The sequence below is a fragment of the Phyllobates terribilis genome, unplaced genomic scaffold, assembly GCF_046119375.1.
Source record: "Phyllobates terribilis strain yellow unplaced genomic scaffold, ASM4611937v1 Scaffold_153__1_contigs__length_4458050, whole genome shotgun sequence".
Classification (NCBI taxonomy): domain Eukaryota; kingdom Metazoa; phylum Chordata; class Amphibia; order Anura; family Dendrobatidae; genus Phyllobates; species Phyllobates terribilis.
In genome coordinates this window covers 2,604-30,596 of record NW_027362913.1, presented here as the reverse complement: position 1 = coordinate 30,596, position 27,993 = coordinate 2,604, and the positions used below count along the sequence as shown (strand labels likewise).

At 46.7% G+C, this 27,993-nt stretch overlaps 1 protein-coding gene across 1 annotated transcript; it reads right to left on the bottom strand.

Annotated features, from left to right (window-relative positions):
* Positions 1 to 7: 7 nt before the first annotated feature.
* On the bottom strand, positions 8 to 26,477 carry LOC141206953 (uncharacterized). The gene is made up of 7 exons (XM_073664319.1): positions 26,385 to 26,477; positions 8,105 to 8,224; positions 7,799 to 7,975; positions 7,592 to 7,715; positions 7,411 to 7,508; positions 7,124 to 7,214; positions 8 to 2,907 (listed from the first exon to the last, which is right to left on the bottom strand). The coding sequence occupies exons 1-7, from the start codon at positions 26,475 to 26,477 to the stop codon at positions 1,631 to 1,633; spliced, it is 1,980 nt and encodes a 659-aa protein (XP_073520420.1). The 3' UTR covers positions 8 to 1,630.
* Positions 26,478 to 27,993: the final 1,516 nt, after the last annotated feature.

Below are 27,993 nucleotides of genomic sequence, written 5' to 3'. Positions count from 1 at the left end.
GCTCCCTTGAAATTGTTCCAGCAAATGAAGTAATTCTTCCAGAAAATTATTGAAATTACACGTTTTGTTATACACGTTTATTTCCTTTGCGTGTATTGGAACAACACAAGAAAACAGAAAAAAAAGCAAATTGAACATAATTTCACACAAAATAGGCCAGACAAAATTGTGGGTAAACAACTTTGTTTCAAGCATGTGAAGCTTGTTCAAACGCAATTTTCACAAGTAACAGGTGTGGGCAATATGAAAATCACAACTAAAACCAGATAAAAAAGGGAGAAGTTGATTCAATCTTTGCATTGTGTGCATATGTGTGGCACACTAAGCATGGAGAAAACAGAAAAAGGAGAAGAGAACTGTCTGAGGACTTGAGAACCAAAATTGTTGAAAAATATCAACAATTTCATGGTTATAAGTCCATCTTTAGAGATCCACATGTTCCTTTGTCCAAGGTGCACAGCATAATCAATAAATTTACAACCCATACAGTCAAATATGGTGGAGGTTCAAAGGTGTTTTGGGGTTGCTTTGCAGCCTCTGACAGTGTGCAAGGCATCATGAAATCTGAAGATTAGCAAAGGATTTTCTGTCACAATATAGTGCCTAGTGTCACAAAGCTGGGTTTGCGTCCTAGGTCATGGGTATTCCAGCATGACAATGACCCCAAACATACTTCAAGAAGCACCCAAAAAATCGATGGAAACAAAGTACTGGAGAGTTCTGACCAGCAATGAGTCTGGGTCTAAATCCCATTGAACACCTGTGGCGAGATCTTAAAATTGCTGTATGGAGAAACATCTTAAAATTTGAGAGTCCTCAGTGGCTTATACCATGTTTTCAGTTAGCCATTAGTCAGTAAGCTTTCAAGACTACTCAGGTCTCTTCATCAGACAAAGTATAACACAAAATCTGAAGAGCCACATATTTATACATAACAGGGCACAGGAATAATGCAATAGATAAGACAAGTGATGTGAAGCAGAACCATCAGTTTCGGAAAAGGATAAGCAGTTGTGGCCGTAAAAATGTGTGGCCACAAGTAGATCTATTCTTTTTTTGTGTGGCGATGAGAATTCATCCTTGTTTTAAGTTTTTGCCTTGTCTTCCAGATATACAGACCCCCAGTTGGACATTTGGTACATATAATTAAGTAACTACATTAGTTGTGATGCAGCTGAAAGTACCTGGGATCTTGTGGTCCTGATGCGAGTTGGGAATCTTTATCTTGTCCGTGGTCATTATAAATGGACGGGTTTTACATATACAGTTGGTGAGGATGAATTTTGTAAATTTCACCACAAAGGTGAAACTATCCTCCCAGTCAGTTTGCTTTCCCTCCCAGTACCTTTTAATTCTAATAATGTTAGGTTTCGGGGAGATTATACTTGTTCCTTTTATTTTTAGTTCTCCTCAGCTTGCTTACTTTGCCCTATATGAATGTGTTTTTGTTTCTCATTCAGGTTTTTCGTATTTTACTTCATACTTTCCTTTCCCCTTGTTGACAGTGTGTTGCAGCCTCCCCTCTGGTTCCTCAGGAGGTATGAGAAACTCCTCAACGACTTATTAGGGAGTTAGGTCTGTGGTGGCGTTTTTAGTTATGCAGTTAGGGCCTTTCTTGTCTGTACAGAGACTAGTTGGGTGTAGCTGCGGCATTCTTCCCAGTGTGGGTTCTCCGGTGGTTATCAAAATGCGCTTTCTGGTTAAAACATTTCCCACATTTTGAACATGAAAAAGGCTTCTTCCCTGTGTGAATTCTCAGATGTCTGGTAAGAGTTGATTTTTCTGTAAAACATTTCCCACATTCTGAACATGAAAAAGGCTTCTCCCCTGTGTGAGTTTTGTGATGTTTGATAAGATTTAATTTCGCTGTAAAATATTTCCCACATTCTGAACATGAAAATGGCTTCTCCCCTGTGTGAGTTTTGTGATGTTTGATAAGATTTGATTTCGCTGTAAAATATTTCCCACATTCTGAACATGAAAATGGCTTCTCCCCTGTGTGAGTTTTGTGATGTTTGATAAGATTTGATTTCGCTGTAAAATATTTCCCACATTCTGAACATGAAAATGGCTTCTCTCCTGTGTGAGTTCTCTGATGGTTGATAAGAGAAGATTTCTGTGTAAAACATTTTCCACATTCTGAACATGGAAAAGGCTTGTCCCCTGTGTGAGTTCTCTGATGTATATTAAGATGTGATTTCTGTACAAAACATTTCCCACAATCTGAACATGAAAAAGGCTTCTCCACTGTGTGGATTCTCTGATGTTTGATAAGAGTAGATTTCTCTGTAAAACATTTCCCACATTTTGAACATGGAAAAGGCTTCTCTCCTGTGTGAGTTATCTGATGGTTGATCAGGGTTGATTTCTTTGCAAAACATTTCCCACATTCTGAACATGAATATGGCTTCTCTCCTGTGTGAGTTCTCTGATGGTTGATAACAGTTGATTTCTGTGTAAAATATTTTCCACATTCTGAACATGGAAAAGGCTTCTCTCCTGTGTGAGTTCTCTGATGTATAACAAGACTTGTTTTCTGATTAAAACATCTCCCACACTTGGAGCAAGAAAATCTATTCTTCGCTGTGTGAATTTTTTGATGTTTAAGAAAAGACTTTTTGAGAGGAAAACTATTTCCATATTCTGAATGTGAAAATGGCTTCTTTGCTTTAGGAGCAATTTGTTTTTTAATGCTTATTTTGTGACTTTGATTTTCCTTAGTAGTTGGTAATGAATCAGAAGACAGGACCTGTTTCAAAGGATCAGATGACAGATCTTTGCTGTGAAGGGATGATGGTAAATCTGGAGAAATGTCATTCATTTCAATTGTATCCTGTGGGATCTGAAAATGATCTGATTTGAAAATTGAAGATGTCAGCTGTCCCTCTGATCTCCTGGTACAGACATCTGCCAAGAATAAAACCAATTATTATTTTTTAATAAAAAATCCTTGAATTTTATATTTTTGAACATTTCTACTTAAATTGTCTGTAAAAAAGGCAAGTTATATAAAAAAAATTCACTTATTCACCAGGACAATGACCATCAAATAGAAAACCACATAGGATGGAGCAGTAGAGCGTGGTGTTCAACTGTTTGTTCATTCTGCCTCCCAAATATGGAGTTAAAGGAGCAGGCTCTGTCCAGCCACTAAGATTAGGGTTGCTGGGACCAGTAGTACCATCCAGTCTGGCAGTATGGGTGTGTGTGCTGTCCAGCTGGAGTAATCTGCTCCCTGCTTCAGCCATTTGGAAAGCACCGCGCCCTACTAAAGCTGGAAGCATATTCCCGGAAGCTGCCAGATACAGCCTTGTTCTCCTCTGGTTCAGTCCTCTGTGCTCAGCTCCCGGCTTGTGTATTTGTTTCTTGTTGTGACCTCGGACCGTTTACTGACTACTCTTGTGTCTTCTGATTTTGTACTTTCTCTGCCCTCCTGCCTCTGACCCGGCTACCTGACTATTCTTCTTCCCATCTCACTCCACAGAACAGCAGGTAACACCGTGGCCCAAGCCTAGGGGTCTCTGTGTAAGTTCAGATCCATGTAGATGGGTTAAAGGATGATGAGCAAAGTAATTTGTGAAATCTGTAAACAGGATAGATAGCGCCAAGCCTGTTCGTGGTGGCCATCTTTTAAGCCTCCAGATGACCAAGACCAGTGTCCCCAATACATTGTGTCTGCGGACTGTTCCAGCAAAATCGGCATTCTTAATAGCTTAATGGCGCTTTTTCCCTTCTTAACCTGCCATGTGCCCAGACAGAAGTGTACAACCATATATAGGGGATTGTCAGATTCAAAAGAAGTTGGAAAATAATTTGCAAGGTCCATTTGTTTCCTATTATTTTTTTGTGAAGAATTCCAAAGTTATCACCACATAAAGTGACACACGTCAGATTTGCAAAATGGGGCCTGATTAGAAACATAAATCTGGCTGTGGGAAGAGGTTAAATCAGAGCATTTTGAGCACTAACTACTGAAGTCAAAAACTGTGACTATAGACAATAAAACATCTACTGAAATGATCAAACTCAACAGTCTTCATCAGAGAAAAATGAGTAACTAGTGGTGAAACCTCTCTGGGGTAATTAGAGTATGGAGCTCGGTGGCTCTTGGCAATCTAAACTATCGTAAGGGACAATATTTTCTATGAGATGAGTGTCAAGAAGAAATATTAGACATTTAAAGTGAACTTTTTTATAATAGTGCAGAGCTGAGGTGTCTTAAATTTAGATCTCGAGCATTTGGAAGAGGCAATGGAGATCTTTTTGAAAGACTACCAGGGAGTTACAGAGTCACATAAGTGAGGCAGGCCGATCCCACCACAATGAAACTATCATAGTCAACTTGTAAAAAAAGAAAGAATATACAAACATGTAACATCCCCAGCAACAACGTATGTATGAGGGGAGAAATCCAACACTAAACTGGAGTTGCACTCATTTATGGTTGACCATTGGAGCCACTATGAGTTCTGACCAGAAGAGTAAAGAAAGTATCAGTGCCCCCCTTTTCAGGAGAGATTGTGCAGTTATCTGAATTTCTTAGGCTTGAAAACATAATGGAATTTATGATTAGTGTTAAGTGAATTTGTTCAGCATTTCACATTCGGGTTCGTGTTCGGGCGCGTCCGATTTTTTGGCGCGAACAAGCCGGAAACCCAAACACGAACCCGAATTTGAAATGCCGAACAAATTCGCTCAATACTATTTATGATGTGAAGTGAATCCATGAAACCAGGGCTGGAGCCAACACATCTCCTGCAGGCGGGAATAAATGTACAGTTATATGAAAAAGTTTGGGCACCCCTATTAATCTTAAGCTTAATGTTTTATAAAAATTGGTGTTTTTGCAACAGCTATTTCAGTTTGATATATGTAATAACTGTTGGACACAGTAATGTTTCTGCCTTGAAATGAGGTTTATTGTACTAACAGAAAATGTGCAATCTGCATTCAAACAAAATTTGACAGGTGCATAAGTATGGGCACCTCACCAGAAAAGTGACATTAATATTTAGTAGATCCTCCTTTTGCAAAAATAACAGCCTCTAGTCGATTCCTGTAGCTTTTAATGAGTTCCTGGATCCTGGATGAAGGTATTTTTGACCATTTCTCTTTACAAAACAATTCCAGTTCAGTTAAGTTTGATGGTCGCCGAGCATGGACAGCCCTCTTCAAATGATCCCACAGATGTTCAATGATATTCAGGTCTGGGGACTGGGATGGCCATTCCAGAACATTGTAATTGTTCCTCTGCATGAATGCCTGAGTAGATTTGGAGCGGTGTTTTGGATCATTGTCTTGCTGAAAGATCCATCCCCTGCGTAACTTCAACTTTATCACTGATTCTTGAACATTATTGTCAAGAATCTGCTGATACTGAGTGGAATCCATGCGTCCCTCAACTTTAACAAGATTCCCGGTGCCGGCATTGGCCACACAGCCCCAAAGCATGATGGAACCTCCACCAAATTTTACTGTGGGTAGCAAGTGTTTTTCTTGGAATGCTGTGTTTTTTTGCCGCCGTGCATAATGACTTTTTGTATGACCAAACAACTCAATCTTGGTTTCATCAGTCCACAGGACCTTCTTCCAAAAAGAAATTGGCTTCCCCAAATGTGCTTTTGCACACCTCAGCCGACTCTGTTTGTGGCGTGCTTGCAGAAACGGCTTCTTTCGCATCACTCTCCCATACAGCTTCTCCTTGTGCAATGTGCGTTGTATAGTTGACTGATGCACAGTGACACCATCTGCAGCAAGTTGATGCTGCAGCTCTCTGGAGGTGGTCTGAGGATTGTCCTTGACTGATCTCACCATTCTTCTTCTCTGCCTTTCTGATGTTTTTCTTGGCCTGCCACTTCTGGCCTTAACAAGAACTGTCCCTGTGTTCTTCCATTTCCTTACTATGTTCCTCACAGTGGAAACTGGCAGGTTAAATCTCTGAGAAAGCTTTTTGTATCCTTCCCCTGAACAACTATGTTGAATAATCTTTGTTTTCAGATCATTTGACAGTTGTTTTGAGGAGCCCATGATGCCACTCTTTAGAGGAGATTCAAACAGGAGAACAACTTGCAAGTGGCCACTTTAAGTAGCTTTTCTCATGATTGCATACACCTGGCTATGAAGTTCAAAGCTCAATGAGGTTACAAAACCCAAAAAAGTGCTTTAGTAAGTCAGTAAAAAGTAGGTAGGAGTATTTAAAACAAGAAAATGATAAGGGTGCCCATACTTATGCACCTGTCAAATTTTGTTTGAATGCAGATTGCACATTTTCTGTTAGTACAATAAACCTCATTTCAAGGCAGAAACATTACTGTGTCCAACAGTTATTACATATATCAAACTGAAATAGCTGTTGCAAAAACACCAATTTTTATAAAACATTAAGCTTAAGATTAATAGGGGTGCTCAAACTTTTTCATATAACTGTATATTACAGCCATCAGCCACGCACAGCTTAGAGATATATCATGGCTCAGGTGTAATGTTTTCTGTATAGTTTATCACAATTCTATTTGAAGTTAGTTGGTTTTAAAAGAAATTGTAAAGTCAGGATAAAGGGAAACTCTGGTGTTATTGTACAGAAATTCACACTTGGCCTCACTGCAGATTTAATGTTATCGATCAAAAAAGTGAAGTTTGGCCAGAAAGACTGGACCTGGTCTTGTAGGAACCATATGAGGACATTCAGCAGCACAGAAGGGAGAGAAGGTAGATTCATCCAATAAGATATCAGGGTTCTAGGAAGCCAACAGCATCATTACCCTCCACTTTCTCTTACAGACCCATTATAATATTATTCTTCAAGTGATTTTCTCACTTGTCAGCACATTCTACGTACGCTGTCATTTGGCTTTGTAGTTTACAGATCTGGGCAGGTGACGGTCAGCATCTACTAATCCCAGGCGGTAGGTGGATCCTCCAGGATGTAAGTTCTATTGAAAAGGGCTTTCACAATTACACAAAGTAATTTGAATATTTTCGGACGAAGGAGAATTTTGTGGTCTAGCGGCAAAATGGTGATCACACAATTGTGATACGGCTGGACTACACCACCGATAAAGCAGCCACAGCCGGTGACTGAGAAGAATCTGTGACTTCTCTGCATTTAGTGGTTACTACTCACCTGGGTAGTCATATGTAGGAATCTCCTCTTTACACCGCTCATCACCCCTCACATATGTCTCTGAAGTATTAATATGGGTCAGATCTTCACCCTGAGACAAATATTATAAAAGTCACAGACAGATGGAGAAGTCACATCTATGATCAGCTCTAATCCTGCCATCTCCACCGTTCTCATAACACAAATATAAAACATAGTAATGATGGATAAAACAAGACTGAACACAAGACCTTTACAGCCATCTACACATCATAGGGGAGATCTCATGACACCTTCCCTCCATCTACCTGATGATCCTGAGGAACATTGGGATCTTCTTGTTTACAGTCTTGTGGAAGAAGAGGACGGGGACATTTCTCTGGTGTTGTCCTCTTACTGGATAGATCTGGAGGAAACACATACAGGGACTGAATTCATTCTTTACATACAGATAATTATAGACTGTGTGTATTTAGTCCTGTCTATTACCTGGTGATGTGAGGGGCTGGGGAACCTCCATCATGATGTCCTTGTACAGATCTTTGTGTCTTTTTAAATACTCCCACTCCCCCATGGAAAAATAGACAGCGACATCCTGACACCTTATAGGAACCTGACACATAGAATGATACCATCATCCCCCCGATCCCTCCATAGCGTTACTGTACAATGTCCCAGCATTCCCAGCAGTGTCACCTCTCCAGTCAGCAGCTCAATCATCTTGTAGGTGAGTTCTAGGATCTTCTGGTCATTAATGTCCTCATGTATCAGGGTGTGAGATGGAGGTCCTGTGATTGGGCTCAGGGTTCTTCCCCATCCCTCAGACACAGGGTCCTGACAGCGCTCACTAGAGGTCTTCACTAATATGTAATCCTGGTTATGGAAAGACATATAAATAAATCTCACTACAGACATTTCCAGAGTCCTCACCTCTCCAGTTCTGTCCATCTATTATTCCCATAGATAAGAATGATGTAATGTGACGTCATCAGAATCTCTCACCTCTCCAGTAAGCCGGAAGAGGATCTCTAGGGTGAGGTGGAATATCCTCTCCACCATCTTGTCCATCATTTTCCTGGATAAATCACGATCTTCACTGAGATTATCCGGTATTTTAGAGATCTGAATAAGAAAAAGATAAGCTGATAGAACATCATAAAAATCCTGTGTAATAATACAATTGTTGGAGATACTAAAGGGAAATGTGGCGCCCCTGAGGGTTCGGTCGCCACAGAGGTACTGCATCTCAACCAGAGGTGTGGTACCTCACTCTCAGGTAAGGAAGGAGTACGGCTCAGGACCCTAACACCTGCATCCAACACACACCACTCCAAGCAGCAAAGGGGGGCAAGATGCCTCTGAATCCTTGCTGAGCCCTCCTCCTGGCTGGAGTGGGGGGAACCAAGAGAGGGGAGGAACCAAGTAGTGGGTGTAGGTGGAGGAAGCAGTTCAGGGGAGCACTTTCATAGGAGTATATAGAGGGAAGCCATCCTAGAGTAGAGAGTTGTTGGAGAGGAGAAGTGAAAGGAGCAGGGGCTCTGTAGGAGCTCTGCTCCAGAGGTGGGCCTAGCCTGTGAGGCCCAGGACAGAAGGAGAGAGGAGAGAGAGCGGGAGGCTCCAGGCACAGAGAAGAAAGGATCCCAGGGGTACAGGCAGTGCTGGAGGCCACCCGTACGCCGGCGTCTACCAGGAGGTGGAGGGGTCAGGCCATTAAAAGGGAACCGGTCCATCAACTAGTAAAAGAATCCTAGTCTTAACTAGAAACCGGAGGCTTCTGTACTTTCAAGGTGCAGTCGCCACAAGTCCACATCAGTCTCACCGAGTAGTTAGCCACATAGGACCCAGGGGACGGAACAGACTTCACCCGCCAAGGCCTGAGGGTACCGGATTGGAGTCACTAGATGTGAGGTGCAGGGAAAAGGCCAGAGAAGTGAACACACCGAAGGGGGGCCTGCTAAGTACTCTGGAGCTACCTGGGGGTAGATCGAGCCCCTCACTGAGTAAACACAGGACGACGTGGGAAGTTATGATCTGCAGCTGTAACTTGGAGTGCAATAACCGTGAGTAAAGACCCTGGGACAGCACCACACTGGCTCTGTGTTTATTACTGCGCCATCAATCCCTGCACTATAACCCCGAACATCAACTGTTCACCAACACTGCCCTGAAGCTAACTCTACCTGTGGAGAGTCACACCATCCCTGCTGCTACAACATCAGCTTCAGAGGACTGTTTCGCAGCGGCGGCTCCCCTTAGCCACATTCTACAGGTGGCGTCACGAACTCTAATAATAAACTATAAAACCCCTATAAATACCCCTTTTATCAACCGCCCTGGGTCACGGACCAGGTCACCGCCACTGTGACATCACCCGCAGCATCTACCGGCCCAGCACCGAGTACCCCATGGCCCAGGGGGCGCGTCGCAGAAACATATGAGGAGATTTATTATTTTACAGTATTTAGTTTTTTCTTTACATCTAATAATAAAACCTTTATATTTTAGGCCACAGACAACAAGCAGTTTCTTCCTCGGAGTCTGTAGCTGAACACGTTTCTCATAGACTCATCTTCCATAAAGCTAATTCTCGTCTCATTTTCCGACACTGGAATTGGAATTAGCAATACTGCAGGAGATATTCATTACACGTGACATGAGAAATAACTACTTCATGATGAGGCAATATCTTCTACTACGGATCTAAAACCATATTTGGCCACAGTTCGTCACTGACTACATCACCGCCGGTCGTCTATATGAATGTTTCTCGTCTTCCCCAGACTGTAATCTTCTATCAAGTTAGTTTTGTTTGCACAAACACTGCAGACAGAAATTATTTGATACTAAAGTCTCCATGTATAGTGTATTATGGGGTTTATTTCTGGCCTTAGGCTTTCCTATATTACAAGAAAAAGCAGATATTAAAATGTTTCAAAAGAAAATGGTCACCAACAATTCTTGTAAAAAGAAAAAACATGCAAAAAGCAGAAGATATGAATAAAGAGAAAATTTCAGCATTCCATGTTACCTTTTAACGCCTCCATAAACATTAGACTAAAGTTGCATGGAAGCACTGATTTTCATCGACTATATAATGTATTTGGGGGCCTCCCTACAGATGCAGTCAGTCATACAAATCACAGGAAAGCTGGAATATTTGTGTATGGGGGAGTCTGGAGAGATAGCCGTCTGCCAAATGACGGTTCAGCCAACACTTATCTCATGTGTATGGGGCCGTTAGTATTACACTGACAGGCAGTGATAATAGACGGCACTACAGTAGTACAGTGCATCACCTGGGCAATCAGAGGCTTCTGTGTTTATAAAAAAGGTTTAAAAAAAAAAAGCTTTAAAGTGAAAATATCAGTTTTAGCACAAATAAATATTCGTCACTATAGGGAAAACATGCATACAATGGTAAAATGGAGAGGGAGGTCAGCTCACTGTTTATTCAATGCACCTTGTCTGAAGATCACCGCATGGAGCCGCCCTGGTCAAGGACTGTGAAGACCCAGGGTCTTCCGTGGGCGTAACGTTACTCAAACACAGGGTGAGGGTAAAACAGCGTGCAATACTTTATTATCCACAAAGCAGACAATAAACACGCAGAACAGTCCCAGCAAATACCCAAGATGGTACAACATTACACAGTCTCACCCTTCATTCTCCACCCACCTGGGACAGAACAGCTGCGACTTTGGAAGTCTTCCAGGGCCGACTACCTCCACCAGTGGCCCCCCACTTCTGGCGGGTCCCCACAGGGAGAAGGTAGCGGCAAGCTTAGGAAGCCAACAGTCCATCAAGGTACAAGACCAGGAGACCCGATGGTCCCATCCTGGCCTCTTCGAGAGTTTTCATGGGGCCAGGCGACCAGAGGGTCCCTCCTGGCAACTCCAAATGTCTCCATGGGTTCTAGGCGACAGGTGGGTCCCTCCTAGCAACCCCAAAACAACATATCCATGAGGCCAAGTGACTTTTTCGTCCCCTCCTGGACTCCCCAAAAGTATCCATGGTCTCTCTGATGGTTAATGGAGCAGATCTGAATCTTTTCAGTCAGGGCCAATACCCTTAGACTAGAATCATGTAGAATACAAATCTGTGTCTCTTTAGATGCCATACAATCTATCTACTTTCCTGAAGGATGTCTCCCATTCTCCTTACAAAGTCCTTCTGATGTTTCTTGATTCTCTGTCCCAAGTCTCATTCTGTCTACAGCACTACAGACATCCTTGTTTATATTTACATCTGTGTAAGGTCATCAGGCCCAGGTAAAAGAGGAAAAGGTGCAGGGATCACCTATCATTGTTTGAGCTAACCTATTTACATAGTTGGTATCACAGGGGCTGTTGTAACTAAACTTTCAGCTGACTTAGTAATTTGTCATTAGCATAGTAAACATAATTGTTTCCAAACGAATAGAATTCAGCATTCAGGGTTATACAAATACTGTGACCTTATTGATCAGCAAGAGAAATACAAATACATTTGTAAGTCAACACAACACGATAGTGTATTTCTCTTGACTTAACAAATCTAATAGTCTGGCTTATTAAGATTTTACTCTGTATCGTCACAGGGACATTTCAAGGTTCAAGTAGAGAAAGGAGGAGAGATGGATTCTCCAGCATTGTCTATATTGTTAAAACCTCACATTTATTGTGAATTCATAAAACCTGTTGTGATGGCATACCACCAAGTGCCCACATACCAAACCAATGCTTATTCCTGATTTACAACATGTGAGTCTCTGTGATACTTTTATATTTTTCCCTTTGGAACGCCTGAGTTTCTGTTGATTACAGAGTACTTCAGACAATTTAACCCGGTATTGTATGGAAGAAAATGGTAAAACATGTAATGAGCTGCCCACTTACTAAAGATTATGATACTTTTCCAGAACGGACGACCATTTTCATCAATATTATTATTGTGTGTTATTAGTGATTTACTTGTTATGTTTTATATAGTTCTGCATACTTGTCAGTATGTAAGATTCACTTGTAAAATGTTCAGCATTCCACTAATCTCATCTTTATCTCAAGAGTCCATTGTTTCAACAGCCAATAATCTCATTAGGTGAGTGTAGATTGTAGACACAGTGGAGCTGTCACCACAGGGGGTCTTACAAGCAGTCTCAGATGAAGGCTTCTAGGATATTCTTCATTGCTTTAGCGAACAGTAAATGCTTAAGGGAAAGGGTGTCATCACTTCCGAGCTGGGAAGGGGCAGACCCCAGAGAAGGAGAGGAGACATGTTTTAGCTTTGGGAGTTGGTGGAAGGATGTAAGAGGGTTAGGATCTGTGGCTCTGGAGCTGGTGGATGGATGGCTTATGGAGTGTTGAAGATTTGTTATCAACTAAAGTGGATAAACGTGCTTCAGTTGTGGATATGTCATTTGGATTTAACCTCTATTGAAGGACTGCTGCTACTGGATATCTGTGTTTTCATCTGTCGTCTAGAGGATCATGGATTGTGGCTACAGACTATACTGGCTGGAGATACGAAATCTGTGGGCCAACCAAAAGATGGGAGACAGTGGGCATCACCTGATACAAAGCCAGGGGAACTACTGATACCAGGTTGAGAACTTAAGGACTGAGAGAACTGTATTGTGGGCCATTTACCTGGAATTGCTGCATTACCATGGAGGTGATTAATAAAATATTGTTGCATCGTTAACCTGCCTAGGTGATTACTTACAACCCACAATCTCAGATCTCTACAATACACAAATACAACTCAAGCATGAGACATTCAATAAAATCACTGGAAGTCAAAGACAAATACAATTAATTGCACTGTAATATTAATCCTGTCTGATGTTCATTCCCTGTGGGGCTCTAGTGTGTAATTTAAATATCCAATATGACTTTCTATTTAAGATTTTTCTTTTCATATCTCCACCTCTTAATGGTTTATAAGACTTTTCTATTCCTAATATCTGAAGGATCTGATATCCCCTTTATGTTTTTGTGAAAAGCGTCTTGAAACCACAGACAGGTTTAATGCTGTGGGATTGATTGCGTCAGATAAATGTCTTCTAATACATGTTTATAGCGGATCTGACGTGCATCCCACGTATTGTAGTTAACTCTCTATTAAATAGATGACCCCTATAGTGGTACAATTGATGAAATTGTATATTGCAAATTGCTGTCCCATTAGGTTTTCTTCAAATGTGTCGGCTTTCTTAACATAGTTGCATGTTTTACAGGATGTATGTGCACATTTAAAAAAATCCTTAGGCAGCGTAAACGCTTGCAAAACGCTTGGTAATCCGTGCCCCATGATCCCTAATGAAAATCTGCATGTTCTGTGCCCATGCTGTGGAATTTTCCACAGTGGATTTTCCTTGCGGGCTAATCCGCAGCATGTCCATTATTTGTGCGTTACTGGTTGCAGATTTGATGTCCCAACGCACTTGAAAAACGCAAGTCAAATCCGCATGTAAAAACTCTGCAAAAATGCGTGTAAAATCAGCAAGCATTTTTGACTGCCAAGACCATGCAGAAATGCTGCAGAAATTTTCTGCTTCATTTCTGCATCGTGGGCACATACCCTTTGGCTATGTGCCCACGATGCAGAAAAGCTCCAGATTTTTCCTAAGCGTTTCCGCATCTCCCTGGCAGAAAAAACGTATTCGTATTTTACATGTGTTTTTCCGGCCAGGGACAAGCGGTAGTGAAGCATTTTTGCATGCATTTCCGCATGCGGGTTATCAAGCGCTTTCCAAGCAATTTCAGCATCACTTGGAAAGTGCTTGACAACTTGCAACCGGCATGGTTTTATATAGTGTGACAGTAAAAGAATGGTAAAAAATAAATATTATACTTACCTTCTGATGGCCCCCGGTCTCCTTATCCGATCCGTCTTGACTTGCCGGCAGCTCACGGTGGACTAAAAGGACCTGCCATGACGTCATTTAGTCATGTGACGGGTCACGCGTCTGCCGATGTCACATGACTAAATGACGTCATGGCAGGTACTTTTTAGACCATCGCGAGCTGCCAGCAAACCAGGACAGATTGCTATGGAGACAGGGGGCCATCAGAAGGTAAATATAATGTATATTTGTTATTTTATTCTTTTTTTTACAGGTACTATGGTACCCGGGTCTGGAGAAGAGTCTCCTCTTCTCCAGACCCGGGTACCATCCGCACATTGAACCGCATGGTATCCGCATCCGCAGATGCAGTGATGCGGATGTCATGCGGTCCAATGTAAGTCAATGGCGGCGAAAACGCAGCGATTCCGCAAAATAATTGGTAGTGCTGCGGATTTTTCCGCAATGATAATCCGCAGCGGAAATTTCCGCAGCATGTGCACAGCACATGCGGATTATCTTCGGGGAACATGGCAGACCACTTTTTTAAGCGTTTCTGCAGCGGAATTGCCGCTACGGAAACGCTAAAAATGGGCATAGTGGGCACATAGCCTTATAAGATAACCAAGTTACATTGCGTTTGATATTTGTTTCTTGAAAAAAACTCAGTGAAAGTTTTCCGCCCAGTGTAGAAGACTTTTGGGATACAAAACTCAAACAAAATATGCAAAAAAAATCAAAAAAACTAAAGTTTGAAAGATATCAAAGAATACGAGTCAAATTCAATTTACACATGGAAATGAAACAAACCAAGAGCTACTGTTCTGAAATACAAGTCACACAATAAATTCAAAGGAAATAGAGGAGAGCGGAGGTCAGCTTCACAAATCCTAATGTGTCCATGGGTTCCTCTAATTATAATTCTCTGAGGACTTATCTGATGCATCAGTGGGATCAACTAAAGACAGATGGAACAAAAAGAAATTCTCAAGTATTCCCCACAATTCAGCACAAAACAACAGGCCGGAAGAAAGCTCAAACGTGCCCGGACATGTGTGTTCCATGCCGGAGTGCATCACGGTCTCCTATCTGCGAATGCGCATGTCCGGAAGCATGCGTTCCACGCCGGAGAGCATAATGGTTTTGGATTGCATACCACCAACATAGAAAAATCTTATCTCTGAGATCAGCGTCATGGGAGACTAAAAACAAGTATTGCACATCCTCCCATCATACAATAGGCATGTAGATCTACTTTATCACTACATAAGATATGGGATGATGGCGCACAGTATATTCCTAAATGGTCAAATTTGACCTCTATTGCACAATTAGAGATACAAAAGCATTACCACACTTGTTAATTATGAAATAGTATAAGTGGAATATAATTGATAAGTAATAATTCTGATATAGAAGCTCAGACACAATATGTAAACCCCATTCACAGGGAACTGACTAGCAATGAGTAGAGTATACAATCTAAAATTATAATCCAGAATGGGACTGTATTCACACTAAACAGGTATAGGAAATTTGAATCCAGCCTAAAAATCCACTTACTTTCTTTTTTGAGGATACATCTATTGCGATCACCTCCTCTCACATTGGATTTAACCACCACAATGATACAAAAGGAGATGTCTCCAGTTTCACCGCAATATACACTGTTCTTGTATCTCACTAATGGGATCTACCGACCATGGCGTATATCGCCCAAATGCTCCCCTACTCTCCTCTTAGACACCCTCTTGATCTTGTCTATATATTCTAGGGGGCGGATGCATGTGGCTATATCTACTAGTCCTGGGGTTTTACAGTTGTAATAATCCCACTGGAAAAAAATTTTAACCATGGAGGAACTTGAGAAAGATTTACATGGTCTCATCCAATTATATGTACAACGTTCTCCAGATCTAAAGAAACCACAGATTCTTCTCACTAGCCAAATCCACTTTGGTGCAAGTGCAGTAGAAACGATGCACTAAATGGTTCCTAATTGACCGACCCTTTCTGAAATTTATTGTGGGAGTAGATCCCACAGCACCCCTCAGGTCCAAGTCGACCACAAGTATATCCCAGTGTTTTCTGAGGATAAGAGGATATAAAAGATACAGTCACTCTGATTGTCGTAAGTTTTTCTTATTCATGTTGTCCAAACTTCTTCTTGGTCTCTTGGATTGGTATGGAGGAGTGTCTCTCTCTCTCCCATTTTTCTGCAAATGATGATGCGGAATCCAAAATGTACCATGAGTACCCTTCATCCCTCAGGTCTATTGCCTGTATATTAAAATCTGTGACATTCGAGCAGTACCTTCTCAACCGTAAAAATTGGCCCTTAGGTTTTCCTCTTTTTATGGGGATGGGGTGGTGGTTATCCCACTTCAATAGTTTATTAGTGCTTGAAGGTTTTTTGTAGATGAGTGTCCCTAGGGTCCCATTACAATCTTTCTTGATCAGTACATACAGGAAAGGCAACTGGTAATAATTGGTGTTGGTCTGCTCCTTTAAATAAAATGTACTTTTCAGGTTATATCCTCAGTACCCTCACTTATCTTCCCTTCTTTTGAGGCCCACACAGTCATACTCTACTGGCCCTTCTCCCCGCGAGTGGCGGTTGTGTATCGCCCTCCGGCCCCTCCCGTCAGTTTGTGGATCACTTTGCCACTTGGCTTCCAAACTTTCTATCCTATGACATCCCCACCCTCATCATGGGAGACTTTAACATCCCAATAGGCGATTACCTCTCCCCATCTGCCGCTCATCTTTTATCGCTTAACTTCCTCCTTCGGCCTTTCACAGCTTACTAATTCTACTACACATGAAGATGGAAATACTCTTTGACTTGATATGCACCCGGCTCTGTTCAATACATGACTTTATTAACTCTCCTCTTCCGCTCTCTGATCACAACCTTCTTTCATTCTCTGTCAAGAACTGTCACCCTGCTCAAGACACCCCCACTTTCCACACTTATAGAAATATACATGCCATTAACACCCAGAAATTTATGAAAACGTTGCAATCATCATTGGCCCCAATCTCCTCCTTCTCATGCCCTGACTCTGCACTGAAGCATTATAACGAAACACTGCAATGCGCCCTGGGTGAAGGTGCACCTCCTACACAGAGAACAACTCGGCACAGACGGCGACAACCCTGGAACACGCTGCAAACATGTTTTCTCCAGCGGTGCTCCAGGTGTGCCGAACGCCTATGGACAAAATCTAATCTGGCCGAAAATTTCCTCCATTATAAATTTACGCTTAAAACCTATAACTCCGCTCTTCACCTCTCCAAACAAACCTACTTTAACAACCTCATCATTTCACGGTCCAATAATCCTAAACACCTGTTTGACACTTTTTACTCTCTCCTTAATCAAACAGCACAGGCCCCAACCACCGACCTCAGCGCTGATGATCTGGCCAATTATTGACCATATCTGACAGGAAATTTTCTCTCAATCCCCAAATGTTATGCATGCTCCTCCCTCCCACAATGCATCTTGCTCATTTTCTGACTTCGAACCAGTCATGGAAGAAGTGACAAGGCTCCTTGCTTCCTCTCGCTCTACCACCTGCACCAGTGACCCTATTCTCTCATATCTCCTTCAGTCCCTTTCTCCAGCTGTCACCACTCACCTAACTAAAATATTCAACCTCTACCTCTCATCTTGTATTTTTCTCTCTTTTTTTAAACACGCCAGCATACATCCATTACTTAAAAAAACATTCCTCGACCAGAACTGTGCTGCTAACTACAGACCTGTTTCCAATCTTCCCTTTATCTCTAAACTCCTGGAACAACTGGTCCACTCCTGTCTAATCCGCTATCTCTCAGATAACTCCCTTCTTGACCCTTTACAATCTGGTTTCCGCTCTTTACATTCTACTGAAACTGCACTCACTAAAGTTTCTAATGATCAACTAACAGCCAAATCTAATGGTCACTACTCCCTGCTGATTCTCCTGGATCTCTCTGCAGCATTCGACACTGTGGATCTACCTCTCTGACCGCTCCTTCACTGTGTCTTTTGCTGGCTCCTCCTCTTCTCCCCTCCCCCTTATTGTCGGGTTCCTCAAGGATCAGTTCTAGACGCCCTTCTTTTCTACTTATATACCGCTTCTATTGGACAAACAATCAGCAGATTCGGTTTTCAGTACCATCTCTATGCTGATGACACCCAATTATACACCTCTTCTCCGGACATCACCCCTGCATTATTACAAAATACCAGTGATTGTCTTTCCGCTGTCTCTAAGACTATGTCCTCCCTCTATCTAAAATTGAATCGGTCAAAAACTGAACTACACGTATTTCCTCCCTCCACTAACCTACCAATGCCCGATATTGCCATCTCAGTTTGTGGCACCACCATTACTCCCCAGCAACATGCCCGCTGTCTGGGGGTCATACTCGATTCAGATCTTTCCTTCACTCGTCACATCAAATCACTTGCTCGCTCGTGTCATCTACACCTCAAAAACATCTCTAGAATCAGAACTTTTCTTACCTTTGACTCTGTAAAAACTCTTACTGTAGCTTTTATTCATTCTCGTCTGGACTATTGCAACTCTTTACTTATCAGTCTCCCTCTTTCTAAACTTTCCCCTCTCCAATCCGTCCTGAACGCAGCTGTCAGGGTCATATTCCTCACCTACCGATACAACCATGCCTCTTCCCTGTGCCAGTCATTGCACTGATTGCTCATCCAATACAGAGTTCAATATAAACTTATTGCTCTTACCCACAAAGCTATCCACGATTCAGCACCACTCTACATCTCCTCCCTCGTCTCAGTCTACCACCCTACCCGTGCCCTTCGTTCTGCTAATGACTTAAAACTAAAATCCTCCGTAATCCGAATCTCCCACTCCCGTCTCCAAGATTTCTCGCATGCTGCACCAATTCTTTGGAATGCACTACCCAGGACAATTGATTAATTCCCAATACTCACAGTTTTAAGCGTGCCCTAAAAACCTATTTCTTTAGACTGACCTATCACCTCAACACACTTATCTAACTGTCCCAGTTTTGGCCCATATTAAAATTTTCTTCAAAATCATGCTCATACCATCCATGCACTGATTAGCCTATGCCTGTACTGTACACATACTGGCTGGCGACCAGTTCTTGTAGTATTATGTACTTACCCTATTTAGTATATTAAGGCTGTATTATACAATATATGTACATTTTACCTTTTGTGTCTCCCCTATTTCCTTATAGACTGTAAGCTTGTGAACAGGACCCTCACTCTTTTTAATATCTGAGTTATGCTTATTCTGTAAAGTCTGTATAAGTCCCCCCTAAAATTGTAAAGTGCTGTGGAATATGTTGGCGCTATAAAAATTATTATAATTAAATTCAGATGTAAATCTAAGGCCCACTCTATTGATGTTGAGTTCCCCGTCTAATTCAAAAGATTGTTCACTCGTCCCTGACCAGATGATAAAAATGTCATCAATATATTTGTACCATACCCCAATATATGGATGCCATCACTTATGATCATCCCTGAATATTGTGGATTCCTCCCACCAGTCCAGGAATAAAAGTTAGCATATCAGGGGGCACAGGGTCTCCCCATCGCAGTACCCCTGAGCTGTAGGAAGTACTTCCTATCAAAAAGAAAGAAGTTATGAGTAAGAGTGAATTTTAGAAGATCCTCCATGAAGTCATTATATCTGCTACACTCTATTGATCTCAATTTCAAGAAACGTCTTACTCCTCTGATATCATCCTCATGCGGAATATTACTGTACAAAGCCTCTATATCTAGTAAGGCCTGCTCCCCTACATGCATGTGACTCGCCCCCTGGGCCGTGGGGCACGCGGAACCGGGCGATAGGGAGACATTGGGGGTAGTAGTGGCGGCCCGGTCCCGCGGCTCAGGGTGGTCAGACCAATGGTAGTCTGCTACGTGCTTCAGACAATGTCCGACTACGCCACCCGTGGATTGCGGTTATTAGGAACCGCCGCTGCAAGGCAGTCCGCTGGGGCTGATGGTGTGTGCAGCTGGGATGGTGTGACTCCCCACGGGAAGAGTGCGACCCCAGGGCAGTGTAGCGGATGGTGGGGGTGATGGTAGTGCGAGTCCCGGTGCTAATAGTGCTGGAGGCGCGAATGAGCACACAGACGACAAGTTACAGTCCAGGGTCTTTACTCACAGTTCGTTTGTTCCAGGTCACTTCGGCCAGCAGTGACCGCCCGAGCCGTGCTGCGTCCACCAGGTGAGGGGCTCGGTCAACCCCCAGGCAGTTCAGGAGCATGGCACAGGACCCCCTTTTATCCTTTCTCTGGCCTGCCTCACCAGTGACCCACTTTTGTCCAGCTGCCGCGGACCTGTGCGGTTAAACGTGGGCCCCGTTCTCCGCTGTCCTATATGGTGCCTTCCTAGCAGGTTTGATGAGGTGTCGCACCAATATATGATCACGACGACCGGTCTTTGGCTGAGGGTAGTTTCTCCTCCACCAACTTGGGATCCGGTACCCTTAATCTGCCTGACCCTTCACCCTGGATTCTCGTGGGTTTCTAGGGTCCCTTCCACCTTCTTGTTCCTGAGCCCTTCTGTTTCTCTCTTCTCCTTCTTTCCTCTCCTGTCTTCTCCTCCTTCCCTTGGCCTCTTCTCCAGGCCCACTTCTCCTTCTCCTCTCAGGCTCCGGCCTCTTCTCTAGGCCTGCCTCTGGAGCAGCACTCAGCCTGAGCTGCTGCTCCCTGTCTTCTTCTCTGACTGAACACTGTTCTAAGATGGTGCCCACCTTTTATACCTCCTTCTAGCCATGAGCCCAGGTGACCAGCAACCAATGAGCTCCTTCCTACGCTCAGGAACCAACCCCTATCTGCCCCTACAGCACTGGGTGTTCCACCCCTCCCTCCCCACTCCAGCAGGGACATGGTCGGTCGTGCCGGCACTTCTGTCTAGTGGGAGCACCGTTGAACTGTCCCTGGGAAATGGGGTGTGTGTGCTGCATGCAGCTAACTGAGCCCTGGTCCATACTCCATCCTTACCTGGGAGTGGAATATCACACCTCTGGTCTGAGGTGCAATACCCCTGTAGCGGCCGAACCCTCGGGGCGCTACATTCCCCCCTGGTAAAGCACAGCACGTCCTCGGGCTGGAAAAGAGCAAAAACAGGTAATTACAGGACATGCAAACTTTTTAAAACTTTTCACATCAGGAAACAGGTAACTTGGTTCAATTCCCTTTATGGGAAACACTCTCCTTTTCTTGTTACACTATTATAAAACACGTACTAATACTTCTGGAACTCTTTTGACATATCACACTATAGAAAACATTCACATCAATATCTAGCAGCATATAAAAACTTTTCATATAAAACACTTTTAATTAAAGCACATTCTTGTATTCCTGGTTCACGGTCGCGGTGCAACTTGCGACCAGGTGCTCTTTCTTTTTAAAGGTGCAACAGTCCATTTTTAACTTTGAGGTAGACGTTGCGGTTCTTGTATAAAACCAGTAGGGGGCGCTTTAAGAAGCGCAACTATATACATGGAATTGGCCGTTTCCAGTCCTCGGCCGGTGGGGATAGGGGAATGGCTGCTCACAGTCCTCAGCCTGTTAGGGGAAGAGGGACGGCTGCTCTCAGTCCTCAGCCAGATTACTTAGGGGATAGGGGCACACAGGTAACAGTTCGATACTTGTCCCAACGGGGACCACACTTTCAAGACGGGAACAGTCCCAAAAACGATTCGGATGTCCTGACGGGTAACTATGTACACAGGTACTTTGCTACTTACTAGTAGCGGTGTCCTCCATAGGCTCCTTCTTCCTCCTCATATGGCTCTTCAGACCCGTCCGGGTCCTCTTGGCTCTCCTCATAGCCGCGGTGTTGTAGCTCCTCCTCAGTGAGCCGATGGACATGTAGGGCATATGGTCCTTTTGCACCTACGTGGCGGGTGAAGGTGACCACATCACCAGGGTACAAGTCACGGCCACGATGCCCCTCAGGTAGATGACTTTCGACGTCCCTGCGGGTCACAAAGACGTCGCCTGCGGTTTCTGGGCCCCTGATGAAACCCCAGCCGTTCTCCATGTGAAACTTGACTATGGTCCCGGTGATTCGGGGACCACGGGCTGCTTGGGGGTCTTGGCGGGCCTTGCGTTTCTGTTCGGCACTCTGGGCTTGGAGCCGTTCCACTCTGACGCGTCTCTCTCGTCGCTCCCGCTCAAAGGTCGCCAGTTGCTGATGACAGGCCTCCAGACGACGGACCGCGTCTGCCCGAGTCTCTTGGGAGAACCCCATCAAGTTCTCGCCGGTGGGGTCCCACGCAAATTGGACGTCCTCCAGTGGGGGTAGGGGGACCTCCACGGGTTCTGGAGCCGGTATCAGAGGCTCGCGCGGGGGCTGGGCCTTCCATGGCTGATTGCTGATGACTTCGGCCGGCCACTCCAGGGGCAGTCCATCCGGACCGGTATGATGGGCAATCAAGTCCACACCCAGTCGTGATATGGTAGAGGGACTTGATCTGGGGGCAGCGCCCGGGGGCACTCGGCCTTGCGACCAGGCCAGGGGTCTCTCGGTCGCGCTAGGTGGCAGTCCCGTCCGGGACAGGGGCGCAGGCTTAGAGATGGCGCCCGGGTCATCCAGGTCTTGCGACCGGGCCGATGACGCTTCTCGCTTTACGGCGCCCGGGGTCAAGGGGCGTGGCGACGGGAGGGGCGTGGCCGCGGCGCTCACCGCTTGAGGCCTAGCTGGAAGTAGTGGCGGCGTGGCAACAGGTGCGGTGAGTGGGGCTTCGGATGCCGCGACTGGGGGCTGGGGCAGGCTTGCGGTTGCTGGGCTTGGGGTGGTGACGTCCCCTTCACTTGCCTCAGTCCTCGTGGCTCCCTCCGCGGCGTCGCTTCCGGTCCTCTCTCCTCTTGCGCCGTCCTCCGAGGCAGGCAAACCGCGGGGTGCGGCTGAAGCCTGTCGCTGGTGGGTCTCGGCCTGCCGGGTCAGTTCTTTTCTCCACTCTGTGAGTGCATCTTGCTGCGCCCGGACCATCCTCCGCTCCAGGTCCTCCAGTGCAGCTTGCGCACGCTCCGGATCTCTGGGGAGCTGCGCCAGGACTTCTGCTAGGCTGCAGAGCGGTTCGGCCTGCAGCAGGCTTCGGGCCAGGAGACTGGTGCTGCTCAGGGCGTCCATTCCCGGGTGCGGTCTGTCTGGACTGATCCAGACCACCCCCTGTCCCGCAGTTTTCTTCTCTTCCCACCCCCATTGGGGGCGGCCCCGGGGCAACTTGGTGACAATCACTTTCAGGGGCAGCCCCCCCATGTTGATGGACATCTCCACTGCTGCATTCATGGCTGGTGGGGGCGGGCTCCTTCTTTGGCGCCACTCTGGGACCTGGCCCACGATGGGAGGTGGCTTCCTGCTGTCTTTTGGTGCACACATAATGGCGTCCGCTCTGCCAGGACGGGAAAAACAGATGAAGATGGCGGGAAACGGTCCAAGATGGCGTCTGATGGCGGGAATTGGCTCCGGATGGCGGGAAACGACTCCGGACGGCGGGAAACTTCTTTTTAAGGTACATGTGCAATTTTCTTCAGGCACGCAATACCCGTTTGTGGCGGGTTGGTCACGATCCTGCCGACTACGCCAAAGCTGACTCGCCCCCTGGGCCGTGGGGCACGCGGAACCGGGCGATAGGGAGACGTTGGGGGTAGTAGTGGCGGCCCGGTCCCGCGGCTCAGGGTGGTCAGACCAATGGTAGTCTGCTACGTGCTTCAGACAATGTCCGACTACGCCACCCGTGGATTGCGGTTATTAGGAACCGCCGCTGCAAGGCAGTCCGCTGGGGCTGATGGTGTGTGCAGCTGGGATGGTGTGACTCCCCACGGGAAGAGTGCGACCCCAGGGCAGTGTAGCGGATGGTGGGGGTGATGGTAGTGCAAGTCCCGGTGCCAATAGTGCTGGAGGCGCGAATGAGCACACAGACGACAAGTTACAGTCCAGGGTCTTTACTCACAGTTCGTTTGTTCCAGGTCACTTCGGCCAGCAGTGACCGCCCGAGCCGTGCTGCGTCCACCAGGTGAGGGGCTCGGTCAACCCCCAGGCAGTTCAGGAGCATGGCACAGGACCCCCTTTTATCCTTTCTCTGGCCTGCCTCACCAGTGACCCACTTTTGTCCAGCTGCCGCGGACCTGTGCGGTTAAACGTGGGCCCCGTTCTCCGCTGTCCTATATGGTGCCTTCCTAGCAGGTTTGATGAGGTGTCGCACCAATATATGATCACGACGACCGGTCTTTGGCTGAGGGTAGTTTCTCCTCCACCAACTTGGGATCCGGTACCTTTAATCTGCCTGACCCTTCACCCTGGATTCTCGTGGGTTCTTAGGGTCCCTTCCACCTTCTTGTTCCTGAGCCCTTCTGTTTCTCTCTTCTCCTTCTTTCCTGTCCTGTCTTCTCCTCCTTCCCTTGGCCTCTTCTCCAGGCCCACTTCTCCTTCTCCTCTCAGGCTCCGGCCTCTTCTCTAGGCCTGCCTCTGGAGCAGCACTCAGCCTGAGTTGCTGCTCCCTGTCTTCTTCTCTGACTGAACACTGTTCTAAGATGGTGCCCACCTTTTATACCTCCTTCTAGCCATGAGCCCAGGTGACCAGCAACCAATGAGCTCCTCCCTACGCTCAGGAACCAACCCCTATCTGCCCCTACAGCACTGGGTGTTCCACCCCTCCCTCCCCACTCCAGCAGGGACATGGTCGGTCGTGCCTGCACTTCTGTCTAGTGGGAGCACCGTTGAGCTGTCCCTGGCAAATGGGGTGTGTGTGCTGCATGCAGCTAACTGAGCCCTGGTCCATACTCCATCCTTACCTGGGAGTGGAATATCACACCTCTGGTCTGAGGTGCAATACCCCTGTAGCGGCCGAACCCTCGGGGCGCTACACATGTATACATGCTCGGGGGTATACATGGAGGGGAGCAGGCAAAGGGAAACCAACTCCAGAGGGATTATTCCAACTGCAAGACCTCAGGCGGTACTATGGGGACATTACACTGTGTGGGGGCATCATACATCCTGCATTAGGGGCATAATGGGAGCATTACCCTGTGTGGGGGCATCATACATACTGCATAAGGGGCATTACACTGTGTGGGGGCATCCTACATCCTGCATAAGGGGCATAATGGGGGCATTACACTGTGTGGGGGCATCATACATTCTGCATAAGGGGCATAATGGGGGCATTACACTGTGTGGGGGCATCATACATCCTGCATAAGGGGTATAATGGGGGCATTACACTGTTGGGGCATCATACATCCTGCATAAGGGGCATAATTAGGGCTATTACACTGTGGGGGCATCATACATACTGCATAAGGGGCATAATCGGGGGCATTACACTGTGTGGGAGCATCATACATCCTGCATAAGGGGCATAATGGGGGCATTACACTGTGTGGGGGCATCATACATCCTGTATAAGGGGTATAATGGGGGCATTACACTGTGTGGGGGCATCATACATCCTGCTTAAGGGGCATAATGGGGGCATTACACTGTGTGGCGGCATCATACATCCTGCATAAGGGGCATAATGGGGGCATTACACTGTGGGGGCATCATACATACTGCATAAGGGGCATTACACTGTGTGAAGGGATCATACATACTACATAAGGGGCATAATGGGGGCATTACAATGTGGGGGCATCATACATCCTGCATAATGGGGGCATTATACTGTGTGGGGGGCATCACACATTCAGCATAAGGGGCATAATGGGGGCATTACACTGTGGGGGCATCACATATCCTGCATAAGGGGCATAATGGGGGCATTACACTGTGTGGGGCATCATACATCCTGCATAATGGGGGCATCATACATCCTGCATGAGGGGCATAATGGGGGCATCATACATTCTGCATAAGGGGCATTACACTGTGTGGGGCATCATACATCCTGCATAAGGGGCATAATGGGGCATTACACTGTGGGGGCATCATACATCCTGCATAAGGGGCATAATGGGGGCATTACACTGTGTGGGGGCATCATACATCCTGCATAAGGGGCATAATGGGGGCATTACACTGTGTGGGGGCATCATACATCCTGCATAAGGGGCATAATGGGGGCATTACACTGTGTGGGGCATCATACATCCTGCATAAGGGGCATAATGGGGGCATTACACTGTGTGGGGGCATCATACATCCTGCATAAGGGGCATAATGGGGGCATTACACTGTGTGGGGGCATCATACATCCTGTATAAGGGGCATAATGGGGGCATTACACTGTGGGGTCAGTAAAGGGGCCCTGTACTATGAGAACAATACGTTTCCTCCCTTCCTGTCTCCATAGTTGGGTCGTATGTATCTATTACAGGAAACAGAACAAAAACCTTATGATTCTTATAAAGGGGCAACACAAGACCCCAAAAGAGTCTCCGTGCTGAAGGGGTTAATGCCCCCTGCGCCCAGTAATGGGGGTCTCCACATACCTCCACGTGCAGCGCCGGCACGGTAAACGCTAGAATGTATGGGCTCCGTCCAGGTATGACGTCATTTCCGGGGGGCGTGTCCTGGCTGTGCATTACGGCCGTGTTCTAGTTTAGCAGCAGACGCCTTATTCTCATGCACAGGGACTGGGAGACAAGCTGCTGGTGAAGCTGCAGGAGGAGGTCAGTGCTGCGGGCTTGTGGTGGCTATGTGGGGCATGCTGCGGGCTCTGGAGACATGCTGGGTACTCTGTGGGGATGCTCTGGGGCATGCTGCGGGCTAGTGGTGGCTCTGGGGGTATGCTGCGGATTTGTGGGGGCTGGTGGTGGCTATGTAGGGGATCCTGTTGGCTCTGGGGACATGCTGCGTGCTCTGGGGGGCATGCTGCGGGCTTGTGGGGGCTCTGGGTGGATGCTGGGGGCCTATGATGGCTCTGGGTGCATGCTGGGGGTCTCTGGGTGGATGCTGGGGGTCTCTGGGTGGATGCTGTGGGCTTGTGGTGGCTCTGGGTGGATGCTGCGGGCTTGGTGGTGGCTCTGGGGGCATGCTGGGGCTCTGGGTGGATGCTGCGGGCTTGTGGTGGCTCTGGGGGCATGCTGGGGGCTCTGGGTGGATGCTGCGGGCTTGTGGTGGCTCTGGGGGCATGCTGGGGGCTGTGGGTGGATGCTGAGGGCTTGTGGCATGCTGGGGGCTCTGGGTGGATGCTGCGGGCTTGTGGTGGCTCTGGGTGGATGCTGCGGGCTTGTGGTGGCTCTGGGTGGATGCTGCGGGCTTGTGGTGGCTCTGGGTGGATGCTGAGGGCTGTGGGTGGATGCTGAGGGCTTGTGGTGGCATGCTGGGGGCTCTGGGTGGATGCTGCAGGCTTGTGGTGGCTCTGGGTGGATGCTGCAGGCTTGTGGTGGCTCTGGGTGGATGCTGCAGGCTTGTGGTGGCTCTGGGTGGATGCTGCAGGCTTGTGGTGGCTCTGGGTGGATGCTGCAGGCTTGTGGGGGCTCTGGGTGCATGCTGAGGGCTTGTGGTGGCATGCTGGGGGCTCTGGGTGGATGCTGCAGGCTTGTGGGTGGCTCTGGGGCATGCTGCGAGCTTGTGATGGCTCTGGGTGGATGCTGCAGGCTTGTGGGGGCTCTGGGAGCATGCTGGGGCTCTGGGAGCATGCTGCGGGCTTGTGGTGGCTCTGGGGCATGCTGGGGGCTCTGGGTGGATGCTGCGGGCTTGTGGTGGCTCTGGGGGCATGCTGGTGGCTCTGCGTGGATGCCGCGGGCTTGTGGTGGCTCTGCGTGGATGCCGCGGGCTTGTGGTGGCTCTGCGTGGATGCCGCGGGCTTGTGGTGCTCTGCGTGGATGCCGCGGGCTTGTGGTGGCTCTGCGTGGATGCCGCGGGCTTGTGGTGGCTCTGCGTGGATGCCGCGGGCTTGTGGTGGCTCTGCGTGGATGCCGCGGGGCTTGTGGTGCTCTGCGTGGATGCCGCGGCTTGTGGTGGCTCTGCGTGGATGCCGCGGGCTTGTGGTGGCTCTGCGTGGATGCCGCGGCTTGTGGTGGCTCTGCGTGGATGCTGCGGGCTTTGGGACGATGGTGCACGCCTGTGGGGGCTCTGGGGAAGGGGGTGCGGGAC